Source organism: Sinocyclocheilus anshuiensis, unplaced genomic scaffold, assembly GCF_001515605.1.
Source record: "Sinocyclocheilus anshuiensis isolate Anshui unplaced genomic scaffold, SAMN03320099.WGS_v1.1 scaffold966, whole genome shotgun sequence".
Classification (NCBI taxonomy): Eukaryota; Metazoa; Chordata; class Actinopteri; order Cypriniformes; family Cyprinidae; genus Sinocyclocheilus; species Sinocyclocheilus anshuiensis.
The window spans coordinates 324,764-348,333 of record NW_015540909.1 but is presented as its reverse complement, the minus strand read 5'-3'; the positions used below and the strand labels follow the sequence as shown (position 1 = coordinate 348,333).

At 36.9% G+C, this 23,570-nt stretch overlaps 1 protein-coding gene and 1 long non-coding RNA gene across 3 annotated transcripts in view; both read left to right on the top strand.

Annotated features, from left to right (window-relative positions):
• Positions 1-798: 798 nt before the first annotated feature.
• On the top strand, positions 799-16,011 carry rgs14b (regulator of G protein signaling 14b). The gene is made up of 15 exons (XM_016487111.1): positions 799-901; positions 1,506-1,527; positions 6,235-6,404; positions 9,855-9,947; positions 10,048-10,191; positions 12,552-12,743; positions 12,821-12,938; positions 13,028-13,071; positions 13,153-13,344; positions 13,563-13,639; positions 14,069-14,195; positions 14,720-14,795; positions 15,197-15,249; positions 15,341-15,443; positions 15,520-16,011. The coding sequence occupies exons 1-15, from the start codon at positions 857-859 to the stop codon at positions 15,783-15,785; spliced, it is 1,722 nt and encodes a 573-aa protein (XP_016342597.1). The 5' UTR covers positions 799-856; the 3' UTR covers positions 15,786-16,011.
• Positions 16,012-18,328: 2,317 nt separating this feature from the next.
• LOC107689215 (uncharacterized) overlaps positions 18,329-23,570 on the top strand; it is a 6,553-nt gene continuing 1,311 nt past the window's right edge. The window contains exons 1-4 of one of the 2 annotated variants that reach the window (XR_001634314.1): positions 18,329-18,369; positions 18,471-18,539; positions 22,727-22,810; positions 22,947-23,024. This is a non-coding gene — a long non-coding RNA (uncharacterized LOC107689215). Of the gene's footprint in view, positions 18,370-18,417; positions 18,540-22,726; positions 22,811-22,946; positions 23,025-23,570 lie in introns of those variants that run through there. The other variant, XR_001634313.1, reaches the window with a different exon arrangement.

Here is a 23,570-nt window from a genome sequence, read left to right as displayed (position 1 = left end):
TATACATACACACATACATATACATACATAAAATATCTTCCTAATTATCTATAATATCTATAATACAGAAATACTGTCAAAAAATATAGTGAGATTTACTTGCATTCACCCCAATATGATGATATTTTTTGTGTGTGAATTTTGAATCAGAGGACCTTGAGTTTCAATGAAATCACTAGAGGGTTCTCAATTCTTGCTCGACGCAACTCTTTTCGAAGGACTCTTGGGAGACACAACACCCTGTCAGACAGTCACCCACGCACCCTCAACAAGGTAAACCTTTGACTAATTTCAGAAGAGCCCTCATTTCCTCATCTCTCTACTATTGCCAAGCACATGGAGTTCCTGCCATGCTAGCCATTAGCAGAAATTCCAGTAACGACTTTCAAATGTTGGGTTGAATTATCTCAAAATGACAGACTTGATTGTGTTCGATAGCAACTTGATTGACATTCACCAACAGAAGTGCAGCGGTATTTTGGTCATGATTGCTTGAACGATAATTTTTGATCTAATCTAAATGTGAGTCAGAGTCCGACAGGAATTCGGCAAAAACATATCAATAACAATACAACAAATGTTAAGTGTCACGAATACACAATCATTTCTTTTCAATGACCGCTCTTCTACAAAAATGACTTCATTCATTATGTAATGATGGAAGAACTGCAGCCATGGTTTCACTGTAAAAACTTTCAAAAAAGAGCCCACGCTTCCTCTTGCGGCATGTTACCATGGTAAGACTTCCTGTTCAAGCAGGAAGTTATATTGTGCTCAGAGCACATCTCATATGCACATCAGAAACAACTCACTCATGCACTCATTAATAATCTAAAGTTCATGAGAATCAAAGGATATGTCTCTGAAAGGGAACAACATTGGGATATCCAACGGACTTAAGGTATGTTCAGAGGGCGTGACACTGTAAAGGTGTGTGTTGGTTTGTATGTGCAAACAGAGAACTGCCACAAAATATGAATATGATAATGAAAATGTGCTTGGTAACAATGAGCTGACTATTTGTAACCTTATCTGGTCAGGTTATAAGGCTAAAAGTGGCCTTGAACAAGCTAATGTAGAGTTGCAACTACTTTCTTTCATTCAGGGCAAAAAATAATAGTTTTAAAAAGTCTTTTTGGCACTTCTGCTTGATTCTTTCCTGCAGATCATTGAAGATATAAGCTCTACTACATTACCCTCTGCGAATGAGAAGATCAGAGAACAATAATATCAGTTAATATGCAATTTGGGGGGAAAATGAGCAGCCATTTTGTCTCAGACTCCAATTGTGTGTCACATTTTGTTGTTTGCGAGCGGAGAGCTCTTTCCTTCAGTCTGTCTCAATCGCCTGCAGGCATTGAATCAAACGACATTCATTTCCAAAGAAATGTGCTTCAACCGAGTCTCAAATGCCACAGTTGACTGTACGCCGTGATCCAGCATCTATATTTTTGATTAGTGTACTTTATTACAACTCTGATCAATATTATTTCATTTTCCCACAGACCCTGGCTGTTTCAGATGGAGGTGAGTTATGCTTTAATAATGGTTTTTAAAGGGGAAATGGAGGATGAACGATATGTTTCCCTCCATTATGTATCTTGAAAGGCAGCAGGGGAAAACTGTGTTTTCATACTTTATCCACGTGGCTACTGAACAGACATCTAGGTTCAACATACATCTAGGTTTAGCACTTTACCATTGACCTGTTTACATTTGGTTTTTGGGGGCAGGTGTAACCACATCAGTTTCCTCTCTCTGTTCAAGTGTCATAATGAGACCGGGAGAGCAAAAACAGGTAGGCAGGCAGACAGACAGACAGAGGTATAGAAAGTCATGTGACTGTCTGGAAGTGAGGACAATCATCGACAGATAGCACCAGTATAATCATCAAGCGCCTGATGCTAGTCATCAGTGTGACTCTAATTCATGCTTGGGAAATTCCTCAACTGCATTTCAGTGCCACAAAAACAAGTGACGAGTGAAGTGCCGGAATAACGGAAGAAGAGCTGTAGAAAGCATCATTAACAGTTTTTTTTTTCGGTAGCATTTACCGAGACAGTTTAGCAGTGCACAAACACGAATGGCACAGAAAAAAAGTGTCAGATTGATGAGCTGATTAATTAGCATGTCTCACATTCCCACAGCCTGAGGAAGACAAAACAGGGCTAAATTAGTTCATGCGCCCGTTGACAAAATATTGAGATTCTCTGAATGGCATGTTTGTACATTGTTTTTTTTTTCACTGTATCATATGCAGTGCTTTTGATTTGACATTATATTAAAATAGAAAACATCAGTTATTAGAGCCTAAAATAAGATGAATTGTGTAAAAATTGGCACATTTTTCAGCATTGATAAAACCTTCACACTCATAGCCTTTTTGTAAAACCAAAACTCTCCTATGTGACCATATCAAAACCATATGTGACCCTGGACCACAAAACCAGTCATAAGTCGCTTGGGTATAATTGTGACCCATCCAATAGGCAAAAATACATTGTATGGGTCAAAATTGTTGCTTCATGCCAAAATAATTTTCTTTCATGCCAAAAATCATTAGGATATTAAGTAAAGATCATATTCCATGAAGATATTTTGTAAATTTCCTATCCGTAAATATATAATTTTTGAATGGTAATATGCATTGCTAAGAACTTCATTTGGACAACTTTAAAGGCAATTTTCTCAATATTTAGATTTTTTTGCACCCTCAGATTCCAGATTTTCAAATAGTTGTATCTCAGCCAAATATTGTACTATCCTAACAAACCATACATCAGTGGAAAGCTTATTTATGCAGCTTTCAGATTATGAATTATAAATCTAATGTCAAAAAATTTACCCTTATGACTGGTTTTGTGGTCCAGGGTCACATATTTGGTGTAATATAATTTTTCAGATAAAGTGGGACAGATCCACAGAATTTTTTTTTTTTCTGATTTCAAGTTTATAGCATGCATATAAAAAATATTACATTTAAATCTTTTTTTTCCTTGGAAGTTGGAATCTGGTCAAATTGTGTTGTTTTTGTCCGTGTTAGAAAACTGCTTAATATTAGCCGATCAAGATTGAAAGTTTCTGGAAGATTGTAGTGAGTTGTTGTAGTGATTGTAGTGAGTTTAAAGTTTTTGGAAGATTGTAGTGGGTTGTTACTTGTCCCCTAGACAGATTGATCAAGGCTTACGAGGTCAATTACCAGCTGGTAGTCCATCTGATACATAATTTCTTCATCTAATGACCATAAATGACGAAAATGGTTACCCTAGAAACAATGTAAAATTAACTACCAGACTAAGAAACACCATTATTTCATTACAGAAAAAAGGTGCAAAAGATGTCACGGGGGTGGTACCCCTTCAAAAGTTACTAATATGTATTATTTTGGTACTAATATGTACACTTGAGGTACTAATACTGTATGCACATTTAAAGTATTAAAGGGGTTTCTTGAGGTTTACTTATAACGTTAATAAAGATTTTGCACAAAAAAACCAAACAAATAAATATGTGGAAAAAATTATTATTTTCAACCCTCGTTCTGACCCTCTCTCTAAAATGACCTGTTTTTAAGGGGCGTGTCCTTAAGGCTTCTGAATAATCTGCAATTGTTATGATTGGCTGACGTCAAAATGATAATTTCCAGACAAAGCATTATGAAATCCTTTACTTATGGTTTGTGATGCAGCTGCAGTCAGATCTAGTACAGCTTCCTATTTCAACAAATGTTTCTTTGTGAACTCTCCATGACAATTTGCCTCGTTTACAAAACAAAATGCTCTGATCAATCCTCTGACATGATCCGGAGTGCCATTAAAAATGAACTGTCCACTTGTTCCTTACACTGGGATCCTTCTGATATCTGTACAAAGACGAGAACGAGCTGTTTAAACCAAACGCGTCAAAACGAATGTTCTTTCACTCCATTTTTCTTATTGACAGACTCAAGCGCGTGGACTGTGTAAGAAAGTTAACGCGCATCTGTATACTGTATCTAGTGTAGACAAGTATAGCGGCTGTGATTGTAATTTCTATTTGCTTTTGACACGATGCGACACTTGCATTCAAGCATAATCAATTTTAGCAGGTACAAGCTGTAATGGGCAGCTCTATTCTGGAAAAGGGGGCGGGGAGCAGCAGCTCATCTGCATTTAAAGAGAAACACAGCGTGTTTCTGCTTCCACTCAAAATAGGCATTTTCAAAATGATATAATAAAGGATCTGTGGGGTATTTTGAGCTGAAATTTCACAGACAAATTCTGGGGACACCAGAGACTTATATTACATATCGTAAAAAGGGGCATAATATGTCTCCTTTAAGCTATGAAATTTGAAGGATGTTTTAATGGTACAAAGACCTCTTGCATGCCAAAAGATCAAGGCAAATTTGATTTCTCATGCCATTAATATGCACCTTTTAAGGGTAAATCAGGTACAAAGGTGTACCTTTTGAAAAGGTACTGCCCTAGTGACAGATTTTGTACCTTTTTTTTTTGAAAGACCATTTATGGATAAAGACCCTTGTGAAAAAGTCTAATTTAGCACACTTTTAAGCAAAGTGAATATTATGAAAAAATAATATGCTTAAGTGTAAATTGAATGCAAAGTTTTTAGACACTTAACTGAACGTTGATGGCAGTTAGACGAATTATATTTATTATATTATAGTTTATAGAGCTTTTTGACCCACTTAAGTAGGCCTACATCTTTATATGTAATTTCACAATTTATTCTATTGTCTTTGAAATGTGGTTCAAGTGTTCTGCCTAACATTTATGATAAACTAAAATCTACTTTATAGGGTTAGTTCACCCAAAAATGAAAATTCTGTTATTAATTACTCACCCTCGTGTCGTTCCAAACCCGAAAGACCTTTGTTCATCTTCAGAACACACATTAAGATATTTCTGATGAAACCCGAGAGCTTTCTGACCCTGCATAGACCATGTTCAAGCCCCAGAAAGGTAGTAAGGACATCATCAAAATAGTCCATGTGACATCAGTGATTCAACCGTAATTTTATGAAGCTACGAGAATACTTTGAGGTATCATTATTTTTGCTTTCTTTGTGTACAAAAAGTATTCTCGTAGTTTTGTAAAATTATGGTTGAACCACTGATGTTACACGGACTATTTTGATGTTCTTACTACCTTTCTGGGCACTGAATGTGGTAGTTCCCTTGCTGTCTGCAGGGTCAGAAAGCTCTTGGATTTCATCAAAAATATCTTAATTTGTGTTCCGAAGATGAACGAAGGTCTTACGGGATTGGAACGGCATGAGGGTGAGTAATTTCAATTTTTGGGTAAACTATCCCTCTAATGTCATATTTTTGAAGCTTGCATGCACTGAACAAAGTGATTCAGTAAATTTACGAATTTTTTTTAAAGGGTTAGTTCACCCAAAAATGAAAATTCTGTCATTAATTACTCACTCTCGTGTTCTTCCAAACCCGTAAGACCTTCATTCATCTTCGGAACACAATTGAAGATACCGGATCTGGGTCAGCGCCGCCACACGCTCGCGTCATGATACTGTGGTGAACGCGCATCCACAAGTGACGCAGTAGAGTGGTAGTTACCTTGCTGTCTATGGGAGGGTCAGAAAGCCCTTATATTTCATCAAAAATATCTTAAATTGTGTTCCGAAGATGAACGAAGGTCTTACGGGTTTCGAACAACACAAGGGTGAGTAATTAATGACAGATTTTTCATTTTTGGGTGAACTAACCCTTTAAGGTAAGTGGTTGCAATGACTTTATTTTAGCTAAATTGAAATAAACAAATTTAGTTGACTAACTTTCAAAATTTTTTAATATAAATGTAGCTAAAATAAATTGTTTGCAACCACTTACCTTAAAAAAAGTGTGTAGTGTATTTAGATATATTTGTAATTTAGTACATATCAAATATATTAACTTTACATGTAATATCGAAAAACACACTACAGTTAAAATGATTATAAATGACTTTACATGTGCTTTTAGAATATAACATATAAAACAATGTACTTTTTGTAGCATGACAAAAAATATTAAAACATTATGATTTAAATGTACTTTAAAGTACAATTTTAATTTGACACAATTACAAAGTACACTTAAAGGTATACTTAAGTGTGTTAAAGTTAAAGTTCTTGGTGGATTTTTATTCTGTTAATATTTAATATATTTTCTGCAAAATCATTTATTTTATAATAAATGCTCTTTAGCATTCTCTTTGTCTCATGGGTGATAGAACTGAATGTACTGGAAACAGATGATCGGTCAGTATCACAGTACTCCAGCAGTAACACCAGTCTGCCCACCGTGCCCAGTGAAGGGAGCAGAGGGGTGGGTCAGGTGGCCAGCTGGGCCGTCAGCTTTGAGAGGCTCCTGGAGGACCCAACAGGCGTACGCTACTTCACAGTGAGTAAAGCACCACTATTCGTATAGCCACAGCAGTGAGAGTGAATATTTATCGACATATCAAGGGGGTTTAAGGGAAAACATTGATTTGTTTACTGTGAAGGTTTATTTCACAAATGGCTCTTCTAATAGCACTCGACCCAGACAGCAACATCTGGCCCGTGTGAAATCCGGATCTGGGCCGAAACCGGTTGCTGTCTGGGGAGTTAACTGGGCAGGATGGATGCTGGAATGAACTATGTATAATGTCTAAGATTGTCAATTTTATGCATTAATTTAGTCCTTTTTAATACAAAAAAACAAAACAAAAGGCAAATGGAGCAATTCAATGTTGACGTACCACTTTAAACTGCTGCTACAGGCAACTTAGCAAATCTTGCAATTAATTTAGTTAATATTTTTAATTGAATGACAGCCCTAAAAAACTGGCTGATTTTTTAAAAATATATAAAAATTCAAAACACTGCTTGCTGGTTTTCCAACATCTATTACATATAGCAAGCTAACTATCTTACTCAGCAGACAAAAGCAGAAGTGGTGTAGAAATAAGCCTTTGCTTCTAGTTTCTAAGTGTACACGTCATACAGTTCTGTACTTACTCACTTCTTAATAAAGAGAGTGCTGCTGAGAGCTGCTGCCATGTTGCTCGGCACTCTCATTTGTTTACCAACCAGGCAGAGCAAGTAATTCAACCCCAATTCATTGTGAAATGTGTAAAATCAGAAAAAAAAGCAGGTGAGGAGGAAAACAGCCCACAGCAGGGCTGGTAATAAAGCTCTTCTGATTCTGATTCTGATTCTGATTCATTCAGTCAAGATAGAGGGGGTGGAGTTATGAGGTTTACTGACAGTTTGAGCGTAAGGTTTAATCTCAAGCTCTTTTTAATACCTTTCATTAGCTAAATATTTGTAAAGCAGACAGACAGATGTAAAGGGTGACCAATATCATTGATTTATTGAAGGAAAAAAAAAGAACACCATCACCAAAAAAAGGGCACTTCGGAGTGTAAGGGCAAAAAGGGCATGTGCTCTGCACAGGTTGGGCCCTACCTGTGCACGTGCCTGGCCCACAGTATGAGTCACTGTAATTATAGGGAAATGAGGAGGTTGTAGAATGTTTCAAAGGGGGGGCTGGAAGAGAGCTTGTGGGGGAAAGGAAATGTTCAGGCGTTTAGGTGAGAGAGCTCTGAGATGGATACACCTCTGTGAATGCTTCATTTGGTGGCCAACAGAGATGCCAGCTACACTGTTAGACATTTCAAAGGGTTTTTACAGTAACTTACAGAAACATAATGGGGAAAAAATATAAGCAGCCAAAGAAAACTTAGCCATCTGCAAAACCCAGGTGCTGCTCCAAAACGAGGCCACCACCTTTGCTCACCATCCACTTTGTTAGTGACAGAATGTCTTCTCTGAAAAACAAGTAGAAATGGCACACTTTTAAAAGGCAAACCCCAAATAGAATATACAAATCTCTCAAAACCATAGTTGTTCTCTTACCATGAATTATCAGTCTCAGGGTGGCTGGCCTACTCATGTCTTTCTTGATGCTTCATTGCAGTTGCCTTTAAAACACAAATACAAAAACTGCAGTAAATCTTAAATTCCGTTAAAAACTATAACAAACAAATTCTAAAACTACAAAGGCAGCTAGCCATAAATCTTGTTTAACCTAGCTAACATACGATTTTATCTTCTCAATAGGCTACTGGCCAACATTAACTACTAACACCTGAACAAAATTTCACATTAGTTAACTTAATGCTAATACAAGATAAGCGTTGCTCGTTAAAAGTAATTTTAATTCGGTAATTCAATAAGCTAACAAAAGTCGTTTGAAACGACAGCACAGCGTACCATAGTAAAGTTTGTTACCGTTATGTTGACGGGTAAATGTTACTATAATAACTTTCTTATCTTAAATGAATTGTTAAAATTTAAATTATTATTATTATTTGTCTTTCTCTATAGGTTTTCTTTTCTTTTATAAAACTTTCAATCATGACAACTGTCGAAATTGATTTTAACAGCATTTTAACTATAAGAATGGAGTGTAGGTAGGATTGCTCTTGGTGAATTTGATACACTGCTGCTGTCATGAGTGAAGGCTTACTGCTTAGAATTACAGAAATTATGATACATGCTGCTGAAGCTGCAAGATACAATAGAGAGAACCCCGTAGAAGATGTAGACAGGTGGTGCTAGGGAGGAAGAGGGCTAAAGAAAATTCTCATTGCACACAATACTATTCTGGACCATGTCAAGATGCAAATAAATAACATAAACAGGAAGGATAAATTGACTGTGTTGCCAGCTTAAAAGAACCAATCAGCTAATCAAAATTGTTTCATGACTTGAACACTGCATGTTATAATTTTCATCAATGCTCTATTATTATTCTTAAGAAATAGAAAGGAAAAAAGCAGATTCTTTGCAGCATAGGTCTATTTAATGTTAAAAATAGGTTATAATTAAAAAAATGTAATATTAGTAAAAAAAATGCAATTATTTTACACATGCAATTATTGAATACACATACTTCTGGTGTATTCAAGTTTATTTATTTATTTATTTTTTGTTATAAGTAAGTTGTACATTTACATATACATTTAGTCATTTAATGCAAAAATGTTGACACAAACAGACAGACAAACGTACATATATTTTTTACCTTGCTTATTCTCTTGTAAGGTGCATCGACACACAGCGCAGATATTCTCCGGAACTCTTCCACTTTCGCGGGTTCATCCCCGGGCAAAACCCGCGGCGCTGCTGCGCTGGTTCCGTGTCTTCCTCGGACGCGAGTGGCGCGGCGCGACTTGGCAAAAGACAATATAGAACCAATTATACTATCTACAGTGGATGCGGACAGTACAGTGATGCCCCGGTATATTTCTGACGTACTGATGTACTCCAAGCGCTCGCGCTGTTTCTGACAGGAAGGACAAACGGATTTTCCAATCATTACAAGCGATGTAACATCCAGTGTAGTCAGTCCCAAGCTGTTGCGGCGTTGTAGACACGGTGTAAGTCAAATCTTGTCAATCCAAATGTGAGAAATTAGGAAAATAAAGCAACCTCAATAGAATGGTGCCAAAGAGGCCATTACGGCAAATACAGTAGAATACAGCAATTTTAAAAAATACAGTAAGTCACTGTATGTGGGGTTTGACGTCACAGAAAATTCCCATGATGCAAAGGGTATTACAGTTATTTACTGTAAAGCGAATTTGCAGTATTATACTGGGTGATATACAGTAAATAACTGTAGAAATTACAGAAATGTCTAACAGTGTAGAACCAGAAATGTAATTGTTGCCTTGTTTTTAATAATAATTCAGGTGATGGTAATTATCATGTGTATATTCCCACCAACACATGCAGTTCATCCAGATTTGAGGCATATTCTTAGCGTGTCCCAAAATTAAAAATTTGTCTGTATTCACCACAGGGATTTCTGAAATCTGAGGTCAGTGCTGAGAACATCTTGTTCTGGCTGGCATGTGAAAAGTTTCGCAAGATACCTGTCCATCAAACCGAGCAGGTAAATATTAGTATTTTATATCTCTCCACTATTTTATCATTTTTTCTTTTTATTAATTCATATAAATAACATAAACATTATGTATGTTTTCTTACTCTAGCTTAAGAAAGAGGCATCCTCAATTTATAACACTTTCCTGTCCAGCAATGCAACATCTCCCATCAACATAGATGACAGGGTACGAGTTGAGGAGAAAGATGTACAAAATCCTCATCCTGACATCTTTCAAAAAGCACAACAACAGGTATGTGATGTCATACCACAATGCAGGGTCCTCAACCACTGTTTCCAGGAGAATCTGGTGGTTCACCGTATCAAAAGCAGCAGACAGATCCATCAAAATAAATATAGAAGATTTGGAAGCCGCCTATGCCAGTCTTAGGGCTTCAACAACTGAAAGCAAGGCAGTCTCGGTCGAATGTCCACTTCTGAAGCCAGATTGGTTGCTGTCCAGGAGGTTGTTCTGTGTGAGAAAGGCTGAGACTTGGTTGAACACAACTCGTTCAAGTGTTTTTGCAATGAAAGGTAGAAGGGAAACCGGTGTGTAGTTCTCTAAAAGAGTTGGGCTAAGAGTGGGTTTCTTAAGAAGTGGGGTTATACGAGCCTGTTTAAATGTTGAGGGAAAAACACCAGTGTGAAGGGATGTGTTAACGATGTGAGTGAGTGCAGGTACAACGGCAGGAGAAATGGCTTGAAGGAGATGAGATGGAATAGGATCAAGCGGACAAGTAGTAGGATGATTGGAAAGGATGAGTTTAGAGACTTCTGCCTCAGAGAGTGGAGAGAAGGATGAAAATGAGTGTATGTTTGCTGGTAAGATGTGTTTGACAGTTTGTGGTGTGGCAAATTGTGCACTGATGTTTGTAATTTTATTAATGAAGAATGTGGCAAAGTCGTCAGCTGTTAGAGTTGATGAAGGAGGGGGAGGAGGAGGACAAAGGAAGGAGGAAAATGTTGTATCACCCGTTTCCTAAAATCACTTTAAATTTCAGGAACATACCTCAAGCAAAAAAATTCATCATTAAGAACAAAAAATTAATAAATGAACTTTGCATATTATAGAGAAGATTCGGTCAATGCTCTATTACTGTTGTTAAGAAATAGAAAGGACAAAAAAAAAACTGCATCTTTGCAGAATAGGTCTATTTAATTTTAATTGGTTATAATTAGCCATTTTTTGTCATATTGAATATTGGTATAAAAATTAGCAATACTGTTTTTACATTGTATTCAAGGAATACATTTTTTATTGGTTGTAGTTAAGTTGTATCACCAAATCCAACCTGGTCTCATAAAAATACGTACCTCGGTACTTTTCTGCAACATCGTTTTTACTTACCTTACTGCACGTTTCACTGCAGTTTCAAAGAGAAATGTCCACTGAGTGGCGCTAAAACACGGGTTCAATATTCATATGTGAACCCTGGCACGTTTTTATTACGTTGATATAGGTACGTATTGCTGTTCGTGTTGGAAATATGCCCTACACCAAACCCAACCCTAAACCTACCCGATAGTGTTAACAAATGCAAAACTGATATAAAAACGCATTTATTGATGCAACTGTGTCATTTGAACTACCTTATATGCAGATTTCAACTGTTTTGTCGAACCGTAGTCACATGGGATTTGAACCGGAGCTCCTCACCTCTCAAGTACGTCTCCGAACTCCGTGAGCTACCGAACAAACCTACCATCTATGAAAACCCATACATATGAAGCTGGATATGTTGGATGCTAACATTCAAAAGCATCAGTTTTCAAATCTTCCAGCATATTAAAATTGTTTTGAAGTCATAACATAATATTCTTCAAGTAATTGTGCGAAAATTACGCTTTATTAATCAAAACTCTGTGTGTGAAAAGGACTAAAAGGTGTCAGAGTTTTACTGCCTCCAGTGTTCATTTCTTTTGGAAACTGCAGTGATATGTATTTATTGGTATGAATTTCGCGTCTTGTGAAAAAGTGCCCCCAGGTAAGTTTTTGCCATGAGACCAGGTAGACCAAATCCCTAAAAATTACTTCAAATTTCAGAGGTACCTCAATCAATTAATCAATCAATCAATCAATCTTTATGTTAATATTTAGAAGCCCCTGCTCATGACAGTGCATCCCAATTTAAAATGCTCTATATACATGATGTAATTAGAAAAATTAGAGCATTACCATTATAATCAACAAAGTTGTCTTCACTGCAAGCAGGCACCATCTCAAGTATCTTTTTCAATCAATTTCAAATGCTTTCAACAACAAGACAACAAAACAGCAGAGATTTTTGCATTGCTCAGGTGAAACAGGATCAAAAACCATATGTCTGTGAAAAACCTAAAAGACTATATGCTCTTTTGTGAGGCTTAATAAAGAAGATATGTGTCATACCGAAAATATTTTTCCATTATATAATAAAAAGTGACCAAGACATTTTTGTTGTGTCATATGGGGTGAGTCAAACCACTTTAGTTTAAGAACAGACAGCAATCATGACTCAATTATCCAGAGCTACTAAAAGCAATCAAATCAAGAGCCTACCCTCCTTTGACTCCCTCTTGAACAGAAGTGTCCTTACCTATCCTATCCTCTCTTTTCCCTCTCCCCCCTTCCAGATCTTCAAACTGATGAAGTTTGACAGCTATACTCGTTTCGTGCGCTCACAGCTCTATCAGAGCTGCATGCTAGCTAATGTGGAGGGCAGGCCTCTGCCGTGGCTGGACTCTCGTGGCAGACCCATCACAGCAACAAAACCCACCAGCAGCACTTCACCCAAGGAGCAAGTCAAATTCGATAGAACTAAGGAGGTATACATTTCTCAAAATATGCAAATTAGAAATGTTTTATCCTAATAAGAGATTCATATGAGTTTGTTGTTTTCCAGAGGGTAAAAGTGAAGCCTGGAACAGTAGATGGTGATGACGTGGTAGAGAGGAGGAAAGTCAATCTGCAAGGCATGATGGGAAAGGACAAGCGCAAAGAAAAGAGAGCGTCCTGGGGAGGTGAATTTATGATGTCAATATGGGACAAACTGAACTAAGAAGAGGCCTTTAGACGGTCTAATAAATTCTCTGTTCTCTGCCATTTCCAGAATCACCTATCAACTTCATGACTGGACTTGTGAAGAGTTCGGAGGTAACTTGCCACAAAGTCTACTAATACCAGTATTATATCATGCCATATCAGTACCAGCTCATATCAATACTGTTGTCGCAGGTTGAGAAATTAGTGGCACGCTCTGCAGACGGAAGGGTAGATAAGTACTGCTGTGTCTTCCTGCCTGATGGTACAGCTTCTCTGACCCCAGCCCGACCTGGCGTCACCATCCGCAACATGCTCACCGGATTGTGTGAAAAAAGAGGCCTTCCTCTGTCAGACATCATTATTTATCTACATGGCAAAGACAAAGTAAGAAGTGTGAAACATTTACATGTGCATTACCAGTCAGAATATGGACACATTTTACTGAATTTTGTTTGTCATGAGCCTAAAAACCTTTTTATATAATGTTTTTATAGACAAATAAAAAATATGCCTATGTATGAATTTCTTTTCAAATCTAAAATTTTTATTTTATTTTATGTGTTCATTTTTTATTGTTATTTCCCATTGGGTGTTATGTATAGCAACCACTGTCACTGGACCAGGACAGCTCTGTGCTGAAAGACCAGCAGGTGTTTTTGGAACTGAGGGTCACATTTGCGTGAGTGCTAGAGAAAGAAAAAACAACAACAACAAAATGTTTTAATAAAAATATAATTTTGTGCAAAAAAAACGTGCTAAAGTGATAGTCCACCCAAAATTCTGTTATCATTTACTCACCCTCATGTTGTTCCAAACCTGTATGGCTTCTTCTGCTGTAAGCAAAAGAAGATACTTTGAAGAATGCTGATAACTAAAAATGTTCAGTTCCTGTTGACTTCCATTGTACTTTTTGTCCATACAATTAAAGTCAATGTGAATAGAAACTGTTTAGTTACCAATATTCGTCAAAATGCCTTTTGTGATTCACAGAGCACAGAAGAAAGAAGTAATACAGGTTTGGAACCACAGAGGGTAGATAAATGATTTTTTGGGTGGACCCAAACAATCTGTTATGTGCACATGTGTTTGTGTTATGTTTCTTGTACAGAGTGAAGGTAGCCTTCACAGGAAAGACGATGGCCGTTGTGGTGAAGTCCAATAAGACCCTGCAGGATGCCCTCGCGGCAATGCTTAACAAATACCGCCTCAGGTCACAGGACGCCATTGTCAGCATGGTGAGGGGAGGCCTAGAGTGACCGGAACAGCCATTTCATTCTTTGTTGAAAGTTAATAGTTTGACCTTTTCTGATGGACCACAAATATGCAGGGAGACATTGACCGATTTTCCGGTTTCTCTAGTTATTAAACTGCAGCTGCAAAAGTAGGACTGACCCAGTACTGATCAAATCATTTAATGTTTTTATGTCCATCAAAGCCCCCACACACAACCCAGAAAAACGCAATACATGTATAATGCAGAAGAAACCTCTAGATGCTCTATAGTATTCATTATTGTAATGTATAGTAGCTTCAGTTCAAAACAATTCTTTTCACAATATGAGAATAAAGAGAATAAGAGAATAGAGCCTGCACAACTGAAGGCTCTCACTCTAACATCATGTTTTTCATATATACCGAATGTAAAGTAACCAAATTATGAATTAATTAATTCTATTATAAATTACATTGATCTGTCTGATTCAGCCATTATGTCAGTCATGTGCTAACATGTTTTATCATTTCTGTTCTCTATTTTCAGAGTGGAACTGGACAGATAATAAGTATGAACACAGAAGTCACCTCTCTGGCCAATAAGACACTAATTCTAGATAAAGGTATAAAAATTATATTTTAAATTCTACATCTGTCAGGTTTCACAGACAGACAGACAGACAGACAGACAGATAGATAGATAGATAGATAGAAAGATAGATAGATAGATAGATAGATAGAACCTTGGAATTTGCCTTTGAGCTTGAATGAACAGACAATGATCTATGTGATTTGTGTTCCACTCCCTGCTTTGTGGAGAACGTCATCTTCCATTTGTGTTGTTGTTGTGGGCCCTGTACAGCACTAAACCTGTCCCACACTAGACCCGATTACATTAAATGTGATATACAGATGGAATTTATCAATATTTCTACAATGGGAAATTATGATTCCTTTTTCTTCCCTGGAATCAGTCTTGTTAAAACAGCTCATTCTAAGGTGAAAACTGAATTCTCTCTGGCAGGTGTTGATCAGGCCAGCAGCCCCAAAGGGAACTTCTCACCTACTTCATTACAAGTGAGTCTACTGCTTTAGGATAGCAGAATTCAATATCTTGATATTCTTCATTCCTTCTTTGCGGTCTAACATCTTATGCATCTGTCACCAGGATCGGAGAGGTGCTGTGGATGCAAACATGTTCCCTCCAGGGATTTCCAGATCAGCTGCTCGGCAGAAGAACCCTGGATTGAGGAGAACCTATGACATGGAGGGTAAATGATGATTATCTCATTTCTTTTCTCTTGGTTTTCACCCAATCTGCTCATCTAAATGTATTGGGACTTTCAGGTTTGGTGGAGTTGTTAAACCGAGCTCAGTGCTGCAGTGCTGATGATCAGCGAGGCCAGCTGAAGAAAGAACATCTAATGCTGCCTCAGTTCCTCCAGTTACCCTTGGAAGAAGTGGAGGAAGCTGAGACAAACAGATCACTGGAAGAGCCCTGCTCCAGTATGGGGTCTCTCGAAGTGGATTCTCCTGCAGTACGATCAGAAACATTAGGGAAGGAACAATCAGAGAATGAGTGCTCAAACCCAGCTCGAGAAACTGTGGTGTGAGCTAAACGGACCTGTTACATCTTTTGCTTCAATGATCTGTCACACTGGAGCATGAAAAATAGAGAATAATGTTTCAGCAATGTGAACATGGCAGTCTTTGATGATGGACAATTGTCATTAGGCTTTTTTTTGATAAAAGCAATGATATGAAATATTGTTTACAGTAGATGTAATTCTGCACATGTTATTGTCCAGCTGCTTGTATTTATTTGAAAATGATTCACATAACAAAAATACATTCTGTGTACATGAAGACATTGCGTACTTGGCTTAAAGGTAACACATTAGCTATTGCATTAGTTATCAAGAATGAACAGTTTTTAAGCATTTATTAGGCTGGATTCATTTTAATTTATAAATGTATGAAATTGCCTTTAATATTAAAAACATATTAGTGTATGTAAAAATTTACATAAATATTTTAGGTCTTTATTGACTTTAACAGTTTCCTTAATGTAACATTTCTGGGTGAAACAGGATATTTTTGAAAAACAAAGGAGATTTGATTTTTTTTCTGATGTGTTTTTTTTTTTGATTGGATCATGAAAAGTAGGGTTCCATACCAGAATGACTTGAGTTATGGAGGCTCAAGTTCACCCTTGAGTGCATCTAATGTACCAATGGTTCTGTAATTAGGGGCCAAGCACCGAAGGTGATGTAAGTTTCTGTTAGTTGTCTTATTATTCCTCCCGAATTGGAGTCAATGGCAGCTCTATGAAAAGTACATAGGAAAATTATGAAAAATGGCACAATTATAGTGGTTGTAATGAAGAGTAATATGACCAACTTTGGGGTCTCTAAGACCTACTTTATTGTGCCACCACCAGTTCAAAAATTATATTTTCCAATGGTTATAACTTTTGAAGCCTTTATTCTAGAAATACAGTTTTAGTACACCTGATTACTCTCCTCAAGATGATCAAATTCAATATTACATGCCATTTTAAAATGTACTGTATTCCATTTTTCACACTTCTTCAAATTTGATCCAATCTGAGCCACACAACAGAATTTTGATGTTACTTTTTGTTCAAACAGGTCAAGGGATGGGGGGCAAAAACTTTTGAAATATTTGTCAGAAAATCATGAGCTTTGGTGGGGTTCACTGACAGCATGTCCTGAAGGTACCTGAGATGTTTACAGACAGCGGCAACTACTATTCAAAAGATATAAGGCTTTAACAAAAACGCTTATAACTTTTGAAAACTTTGTACAAAATGTCATTTGTGATATTATATTTCTTGATTTATGCTGATTCCGATGATATCTCACATGTCATTTTCCAACATTTTGCTGGTCCACTACTTTTAGGTATACATTATGAAAAACAATTTTGTTTTCGCTACTTCTACAAATCGTTTACACTTTTGTCTAAAATCAGTTCCTGTTTGGTGCAGCTTCAGATAGTTCTGAGCATAAAATAACAGTCCTGCTTTGCATTTCTATACAAAACCTTATGCATTTTTGTGCCTTTGAGATGCACATTGCAGTCCCTCGGATTGTTTCCTGTGACATTTGACATGCTTGTTGTGCTTACCGTAATTTCCATGCTTGCTGTATTTGTTGTGTTTGCTGTGCTTTCAGTGCTTGACCTTGAATTGCTGTTTGCAGATATATTCTGCTTTTATTACCATAACTTTTACAATATTTAATTTAACAGATAATACAGTTTTATGCATTGGTATGCAGAATATAATCTCACTTCCTAAACCATATAACCGCATTAACTGTTCCGAGATATAACAACAACAGCCTTAGCCTCTGTAAATGGTACGGTGGGCAGTGGTCATTCTTTATTTAGTCTTGGGGTGTCCAAATCTGTTCCTAGTGGGCCACTGTCCTGCAGAGTTTGGTTTTAGAAAAGTATAGTATTCCTAGTATAGAATTCCTGAATGGAATAGTTAACATTAGACTGTGCGTCACAAGTGACATAATCCAAATAGGGAAAACAATTCAGAGATTGTTTCAATTGATTACATTTTGTTGAAAGATTATAAAAAAACAGTATTTTGCGTCCACAATAACACATGAACCTAAATTAAATACTATCATTTTTAATTTCATTATGATTTTAATGGCTTAAAAGATTGATAATGTCTGGGCTTCTGTGAGGAGCTCTCGAGGTTTGTTGGTTTCGCTTACTCATGGTGTGTTCTGAAGACATGCAACTGCCCCGGGGTGAATAAAGAGAGAATGACAGAAATGGAAGGAGGTAAAATAGAGGCAGGGAGGGAGAAGGAGCTAATGCATGGAGTGTACTCAGCTAGTAAACTTGATGCTGATGGTTCCCTAGGCTTTAATAACACAGACAAACCAAACACACAGACACACACACACACACACACACACACACATTTTCCCCTAGGGCACCTTGTCCTCAGGAAAGTCTTCATCAGGGACATTATTTTATGGTCTCTGAATGGACATTGTGTAGCGAAGTAATCAGACTCAATCAGATGACCAGCCCCCAAGCTAAGGCACAGACAGAAAGAAAGAGAAAGGGAGAGAGAGCGAACGAGAGAAGAGAAGGGATGGGAAGGCAGAGAGAGAAAGAAGACTGAAGGGAGGGAGGCGAATCTGTGAGGTGAGGATTCTGCCTTACATCACTGAGCATGTCTTTGTGAGGATACGATTGCTACTGTTCTAACTCGTTTTTAAAGGTCTTGTTTGTGTTGTTTCAAGCAGAACAGTGCTGCACAATTGCGTGTCTGTCCTCAATGAGTGTACACTGAAATAACAACAGGTTTTTTCAAGGTAAGTCCACTTTAACAAACTCCAATATGTAATGTTTCGTTTATTTTAGTTTTTATGCTGATTGCAGCTTATGCACCAGATTTGTATTTTTTTGGTTTTAAAATTTATTTATTTTAAAAATTAATTATTTTTTAGTCTAGGGTGTTGATGTCATCTTAACCCTGTGTGTGTCAGAAGCAGAACAGTTCAATCAAAAACAGAGAGTCTGCCACACACACACACACACACACACACACACGCACGCACACACTTGTTCTTCTTTCACACTGGGGACTTTCCATCGGCTTTTGTTGTTTTTAATACTGAGCTAATGATATGTCATATCCCCTAACCCTACACTTAACCTTTTTCAGTTTCATTAAGATGTTATTTTGCCTGCTATGTAGCTGTTTTCCATCTTGGGGAAAATTAGCCAGTCACCACAATGTAGGTGACTTCAAGTTTTACTATCCTTTTAGCGACAATTGTCCCCTACACTGTAGCTAGACCCAGACACACCACAGCTGCACCCCACTTCCCACAGAGTTCATTCAGATTAGCCAAATTAATCATATGATGTGTATATATTATTAAAGATATTATGTAAATTTGCTTGTTAAAATGTACTGTGTCATTCTTTCTCAAGTATGAAATGCATGTAAAGTATGTGAGATGCTATATGATGTTAAACTGTCAATCTAACCTTGGCTAATATGTAGTTAAGGAGTCAAAATCTAAAAAAAAAATTATTAGAAGCTATGCACAGAAGTGTTTTGGTGCTGTTGTTATATCAGACAGTTCTGCATACACACACCAGAGAGAGTCTGTCAGTTTTACTAGAAGGTTCAGTAATGACATTTTAATTAAACATTATGAGGTAAAAAAAAAAAAGTGTATGTGTATAGTATAGTGCTGTCCCACAGTCCTACAATTGATTTAAATATAAAATGGAAACTCTAAAACTAAAGTTATAAACTTTGTAAAATTTGGGGTAAATTTCTCATAGTGACTCATAAAACGGATTTCCTGTGATGTATTAGATTGCGACGATTATCCTTCTTACTCTTCCAATTTTAATAGATGTTTTCTGTTCACAACAATTCAGGGTTTGTGCACAACATGTTCAAAACTGATCTGAGATGAATCATTAGATTTAGTTGGCTTGGTTTATGGAACATAATTGTCTTGACTCATCTGCCAGTTAATTGTTCATGACAGAGATGAAAAGTACAAAATAACGACTATTTTAAACAACTTGAATGATTCAGTGTAATCAAAAGGTAAGGTGAGGTCAGGCAACTTAAATGAGTCAAGCTAATCATTTTCTATTACTAATTTGAATAAACTCAAACCGCATTGTTGCAACCGTTCTCCAGAACACTCTGCACAGGCACAAAGTTCACCTTGCTCTGTTTCGAAAGATGAAAAATCACATTTTGAGACAGGGGTCCCTGTAATTTAAACCCACCCTGGAGGGACACCGCCCTTCACAGTCGTTCCTTCATCTGCCAGGCTTCTGGTACCGGCTTGTTGCCATGGTAATACCGTCCGGTGATGCAGTCGTAAGAGCTGTAGAGTCCTAATTGGCCTCAGTCCTGGGTGAGATTTTGAATAGCTGCTTCCGTGCCATGCTCTTGTTTAGAATAACTATTGAATACTGATTAAGGATTCTGTTTTAAGGATATATACAACACAATTCTGAACTGAGATGCAGGAGGAAAATGGAGGCAATTTTATTTTTATATTTTCTCTCGCTTAATAGTTGCATCTCATTTTAAAACACTCTCGCCCTCTCTATTTATCTATGTATCTATATCTCTATTTCGTAGTCTCTCTCCTGCCAGCAAGTACACATGCGTGCAACAGGGCTGATGGTTTGATGAGTCACCATCTGCTGTCTTCTAGGTGCTGACATTTGCACCAATCTCATATTTGAGGTCAGACTCGCCTCAGCTGGTGGTCTTTTTCTAGTTGATGTGACATTTCAAGTGTCCTGCAGGCAGGGTTGCCAGGTTTTCACAACAAAACCTGTCCAATTGCTACTCAAAACTAGCAGAATCACGTTTCGAGGGGGGTCCACAGGTAAAAAACTCATTCTGTGGGGAAAAATACACATTTTTTGGAGGGGTACCCTATGTAAAATTCACATTCCAGTCGCTAAATATCACGTTATTGGGGTGCTTCAACCTGCGGACATGAAAAACAAGCCACGGCAACAGTGTTAAATTAGCCCAATTCCGCAGGAAAACTGCAGACTTGGCAACATTGCCTGCAGGGTGACAATTTATAGTTCCTCTAAAACTATTTTGTCTAACAACAACAACAACAACAATAATAATAACTGACAGTAAAGAAATTGATATTGTTTTAATATTATTGTTATAAATGATTAATATTATAAATATTCTATGTCAATTATAATTAATGAATAGAATATACATGTATAATATTAATTAATAATTTACCAAATAAATAAGTAATTAATAAGTAATTATTGACACGTACATGCTGACCTCACATAAAATTAATGAGAACTTTCAATATTTGCACTTGTATTCTTGTACTATTTTTGTACTATGTTTTATCACACTGCATGAACATTGAATTTAATTAGATTAGTCACCGCAGATTGATGGGTCCTTTAAATGTAATATGTTACTGTAACTATCAAGTCATTTACCACATGGCTGAAGCTAATTGGTCGCTTCTGATTCTGCAGCCAATTGCACAACTTTCTCTGAAATCCTCCACCTCCCCCAGCTCCACCTGTCTGGAACTGCTATGGGATTTATGTATGCCTATTTATGCAGCAGCAGTATATCTTACATGCTCACACATCTCTGTCTCTATTACCATTTGCAAGTCCATACTTGTAGCAGTGTTTTTAGCAGATCTAGTCCACCAAAACCAAATACATTAACATTGTCATATCTATTAACATGCTAAAACGATTCTGTAAGTTGTCATGATTGAAGTTAACCCTAACTTAAATTATCTTGAAAAAATAAGAATGACAAATTGCTGTATTATATGTCTTTATTTCTTTTTTTTTGTGCATACTGTACTTCAAGAGGAATTGTACTATGGAATTGTGCTGTTTTATAAACTGCTTGCCTTGGATTCATCATATTATATTGTATCTCCACTGCTTTGCTTGAAAGCTCTGTCTATGCATTGGCCAATATATGAGCTACCATGTGTTTGCAGCTGAAGAGGTTTGAAAAGTGTTGATGAGTCATATCAGTGAAAGGAAAGACTAAGCACACAGCAAATAGATGCAGTCAGCCTAGGCTTAGTTTGCCAAAGCCTGAGATTATTAAAGGCATTTGTGCAGTCAAGGTTCTGAGCCATCAATAACAATGGAGGTTCAGATGATCTCATAAACAGAACAAGCCCATGCAGAGATTATTTATTTGAAGCTGAGATGGCATTCATAAATGCATTTAGCAAACATCAATATTTCTACACAAGCAGTTTAAGATATGATGTGTGCAGAAAGAAAAATACCTAAGCTAGTCACAAGCTTATTTCTGCTTCAAAAGCTTGTTTTTTTTTTTGGTAAAGTGGGTCCTTTATTCAGAGATGATCCAGTGAGCATTCACTTCACTGTTCTGCTCCAAATTTTGGATCGTATAGCACAAATCATAAATTAAATGGAGCAATGGTTTATTAAAATCTTTACTAGAATAATAAAATGAGTGATGTTTAACATTTAGTGAATAACCTGTAATAAAACCGAGCAGCATCTGGGTCACAAAGATGAATAAATAAATAAAAATAAATACATAAATAAAGAAATGGATGTAGGCACCATTCAAACATCTAAAACAACATGACAACACTTTTAGAAAATGTAAAATATTGTTGTTTTGGGATATTCAAATTCAGGTTTCTGTTGACGTGTTTTCAAGGGTGCCTTTTTACCTCACAAATGTCTCATTCTCAGCTACGCCTACAGTACCTTGCCATGGGATTCCCACCAGAAGCAATTTGGAATTGGTTTGTTCGGTGACAAATATTCAACAGAGACTTGATACAAAAAGTTGTGAAAATGAGCCAGGCTTCTAAAGAAGACCCATAATCTCTGTGGACCAATTACAGTTATCATCCTATCAAACAAAAGAGTGACATTCAGCGATGAAGACTGTCTTTGTGAAGTATTATCATGGCTAATGTTGTTGTTCTCTATATCTCTTTCATATTTTCAGATAACCAATAGCGTTGACTACATTATCTAGAGACACAGCTGATTTCCCTCCTAAAGTCGAGACATGGAAAGGACAGAGAACAAAGTGAGTGGAGACTGAACCAAATGCAGCGAGCATCACAGAATACAGAGGAAGCTGTCCTAATAGAAAACACAGATGTTCCATTTGTGCAAGCAGAAGATTTTCTAGCCTTAACCCATATTATTTTCATTCCCCCAAGGTGTCCACCATCTACCCACAAAAACAGACAGTAAAAAATAGATCCAAGTCCACAGAGGAGGTACAGCAAGCCAAAAAGGTAATGGCTCTACAGAATGCTAATGTCACACACATTTCAATTTAAGTGAACCTCGTCTTTAATGTGACTTGTGTGCATATAGATGACAGTGTGGCATTGGTGCATCAAATGAGATGATGATTAAATGGGCGGGGACTGTGTGTCAATTTTCAGCTTCTAATGTTAAAGTACATTACTAACCTCATTGTTTTACACACAGTAGCTACTGCCCACAATAAAAACTATGTAATGTACAAGCAGTGTGTCACTCTACTAAAGATTTCAGCAGCTGTCCAGCACCATCTAGTGATGTGGTCGAATAATCTCTGAATGTGTGTGTGCTCGTGCGTATGTGTGTATTTACTCAGGGACAAAGTATCTCTACCTTTCTTTGAATGCATAGTGACTTAGGAATTTGTAAAAATTATTTATATTTATAAAAAAATATAATACAATAATAATAATAAAAATAATAATAAATATTACTACTACTAGTAGTACAAGTATTTATTTATTTATCTTTTTTGTAATAGACAAAATATCTCTGCCTTTCTTTGAGTGCAGAGT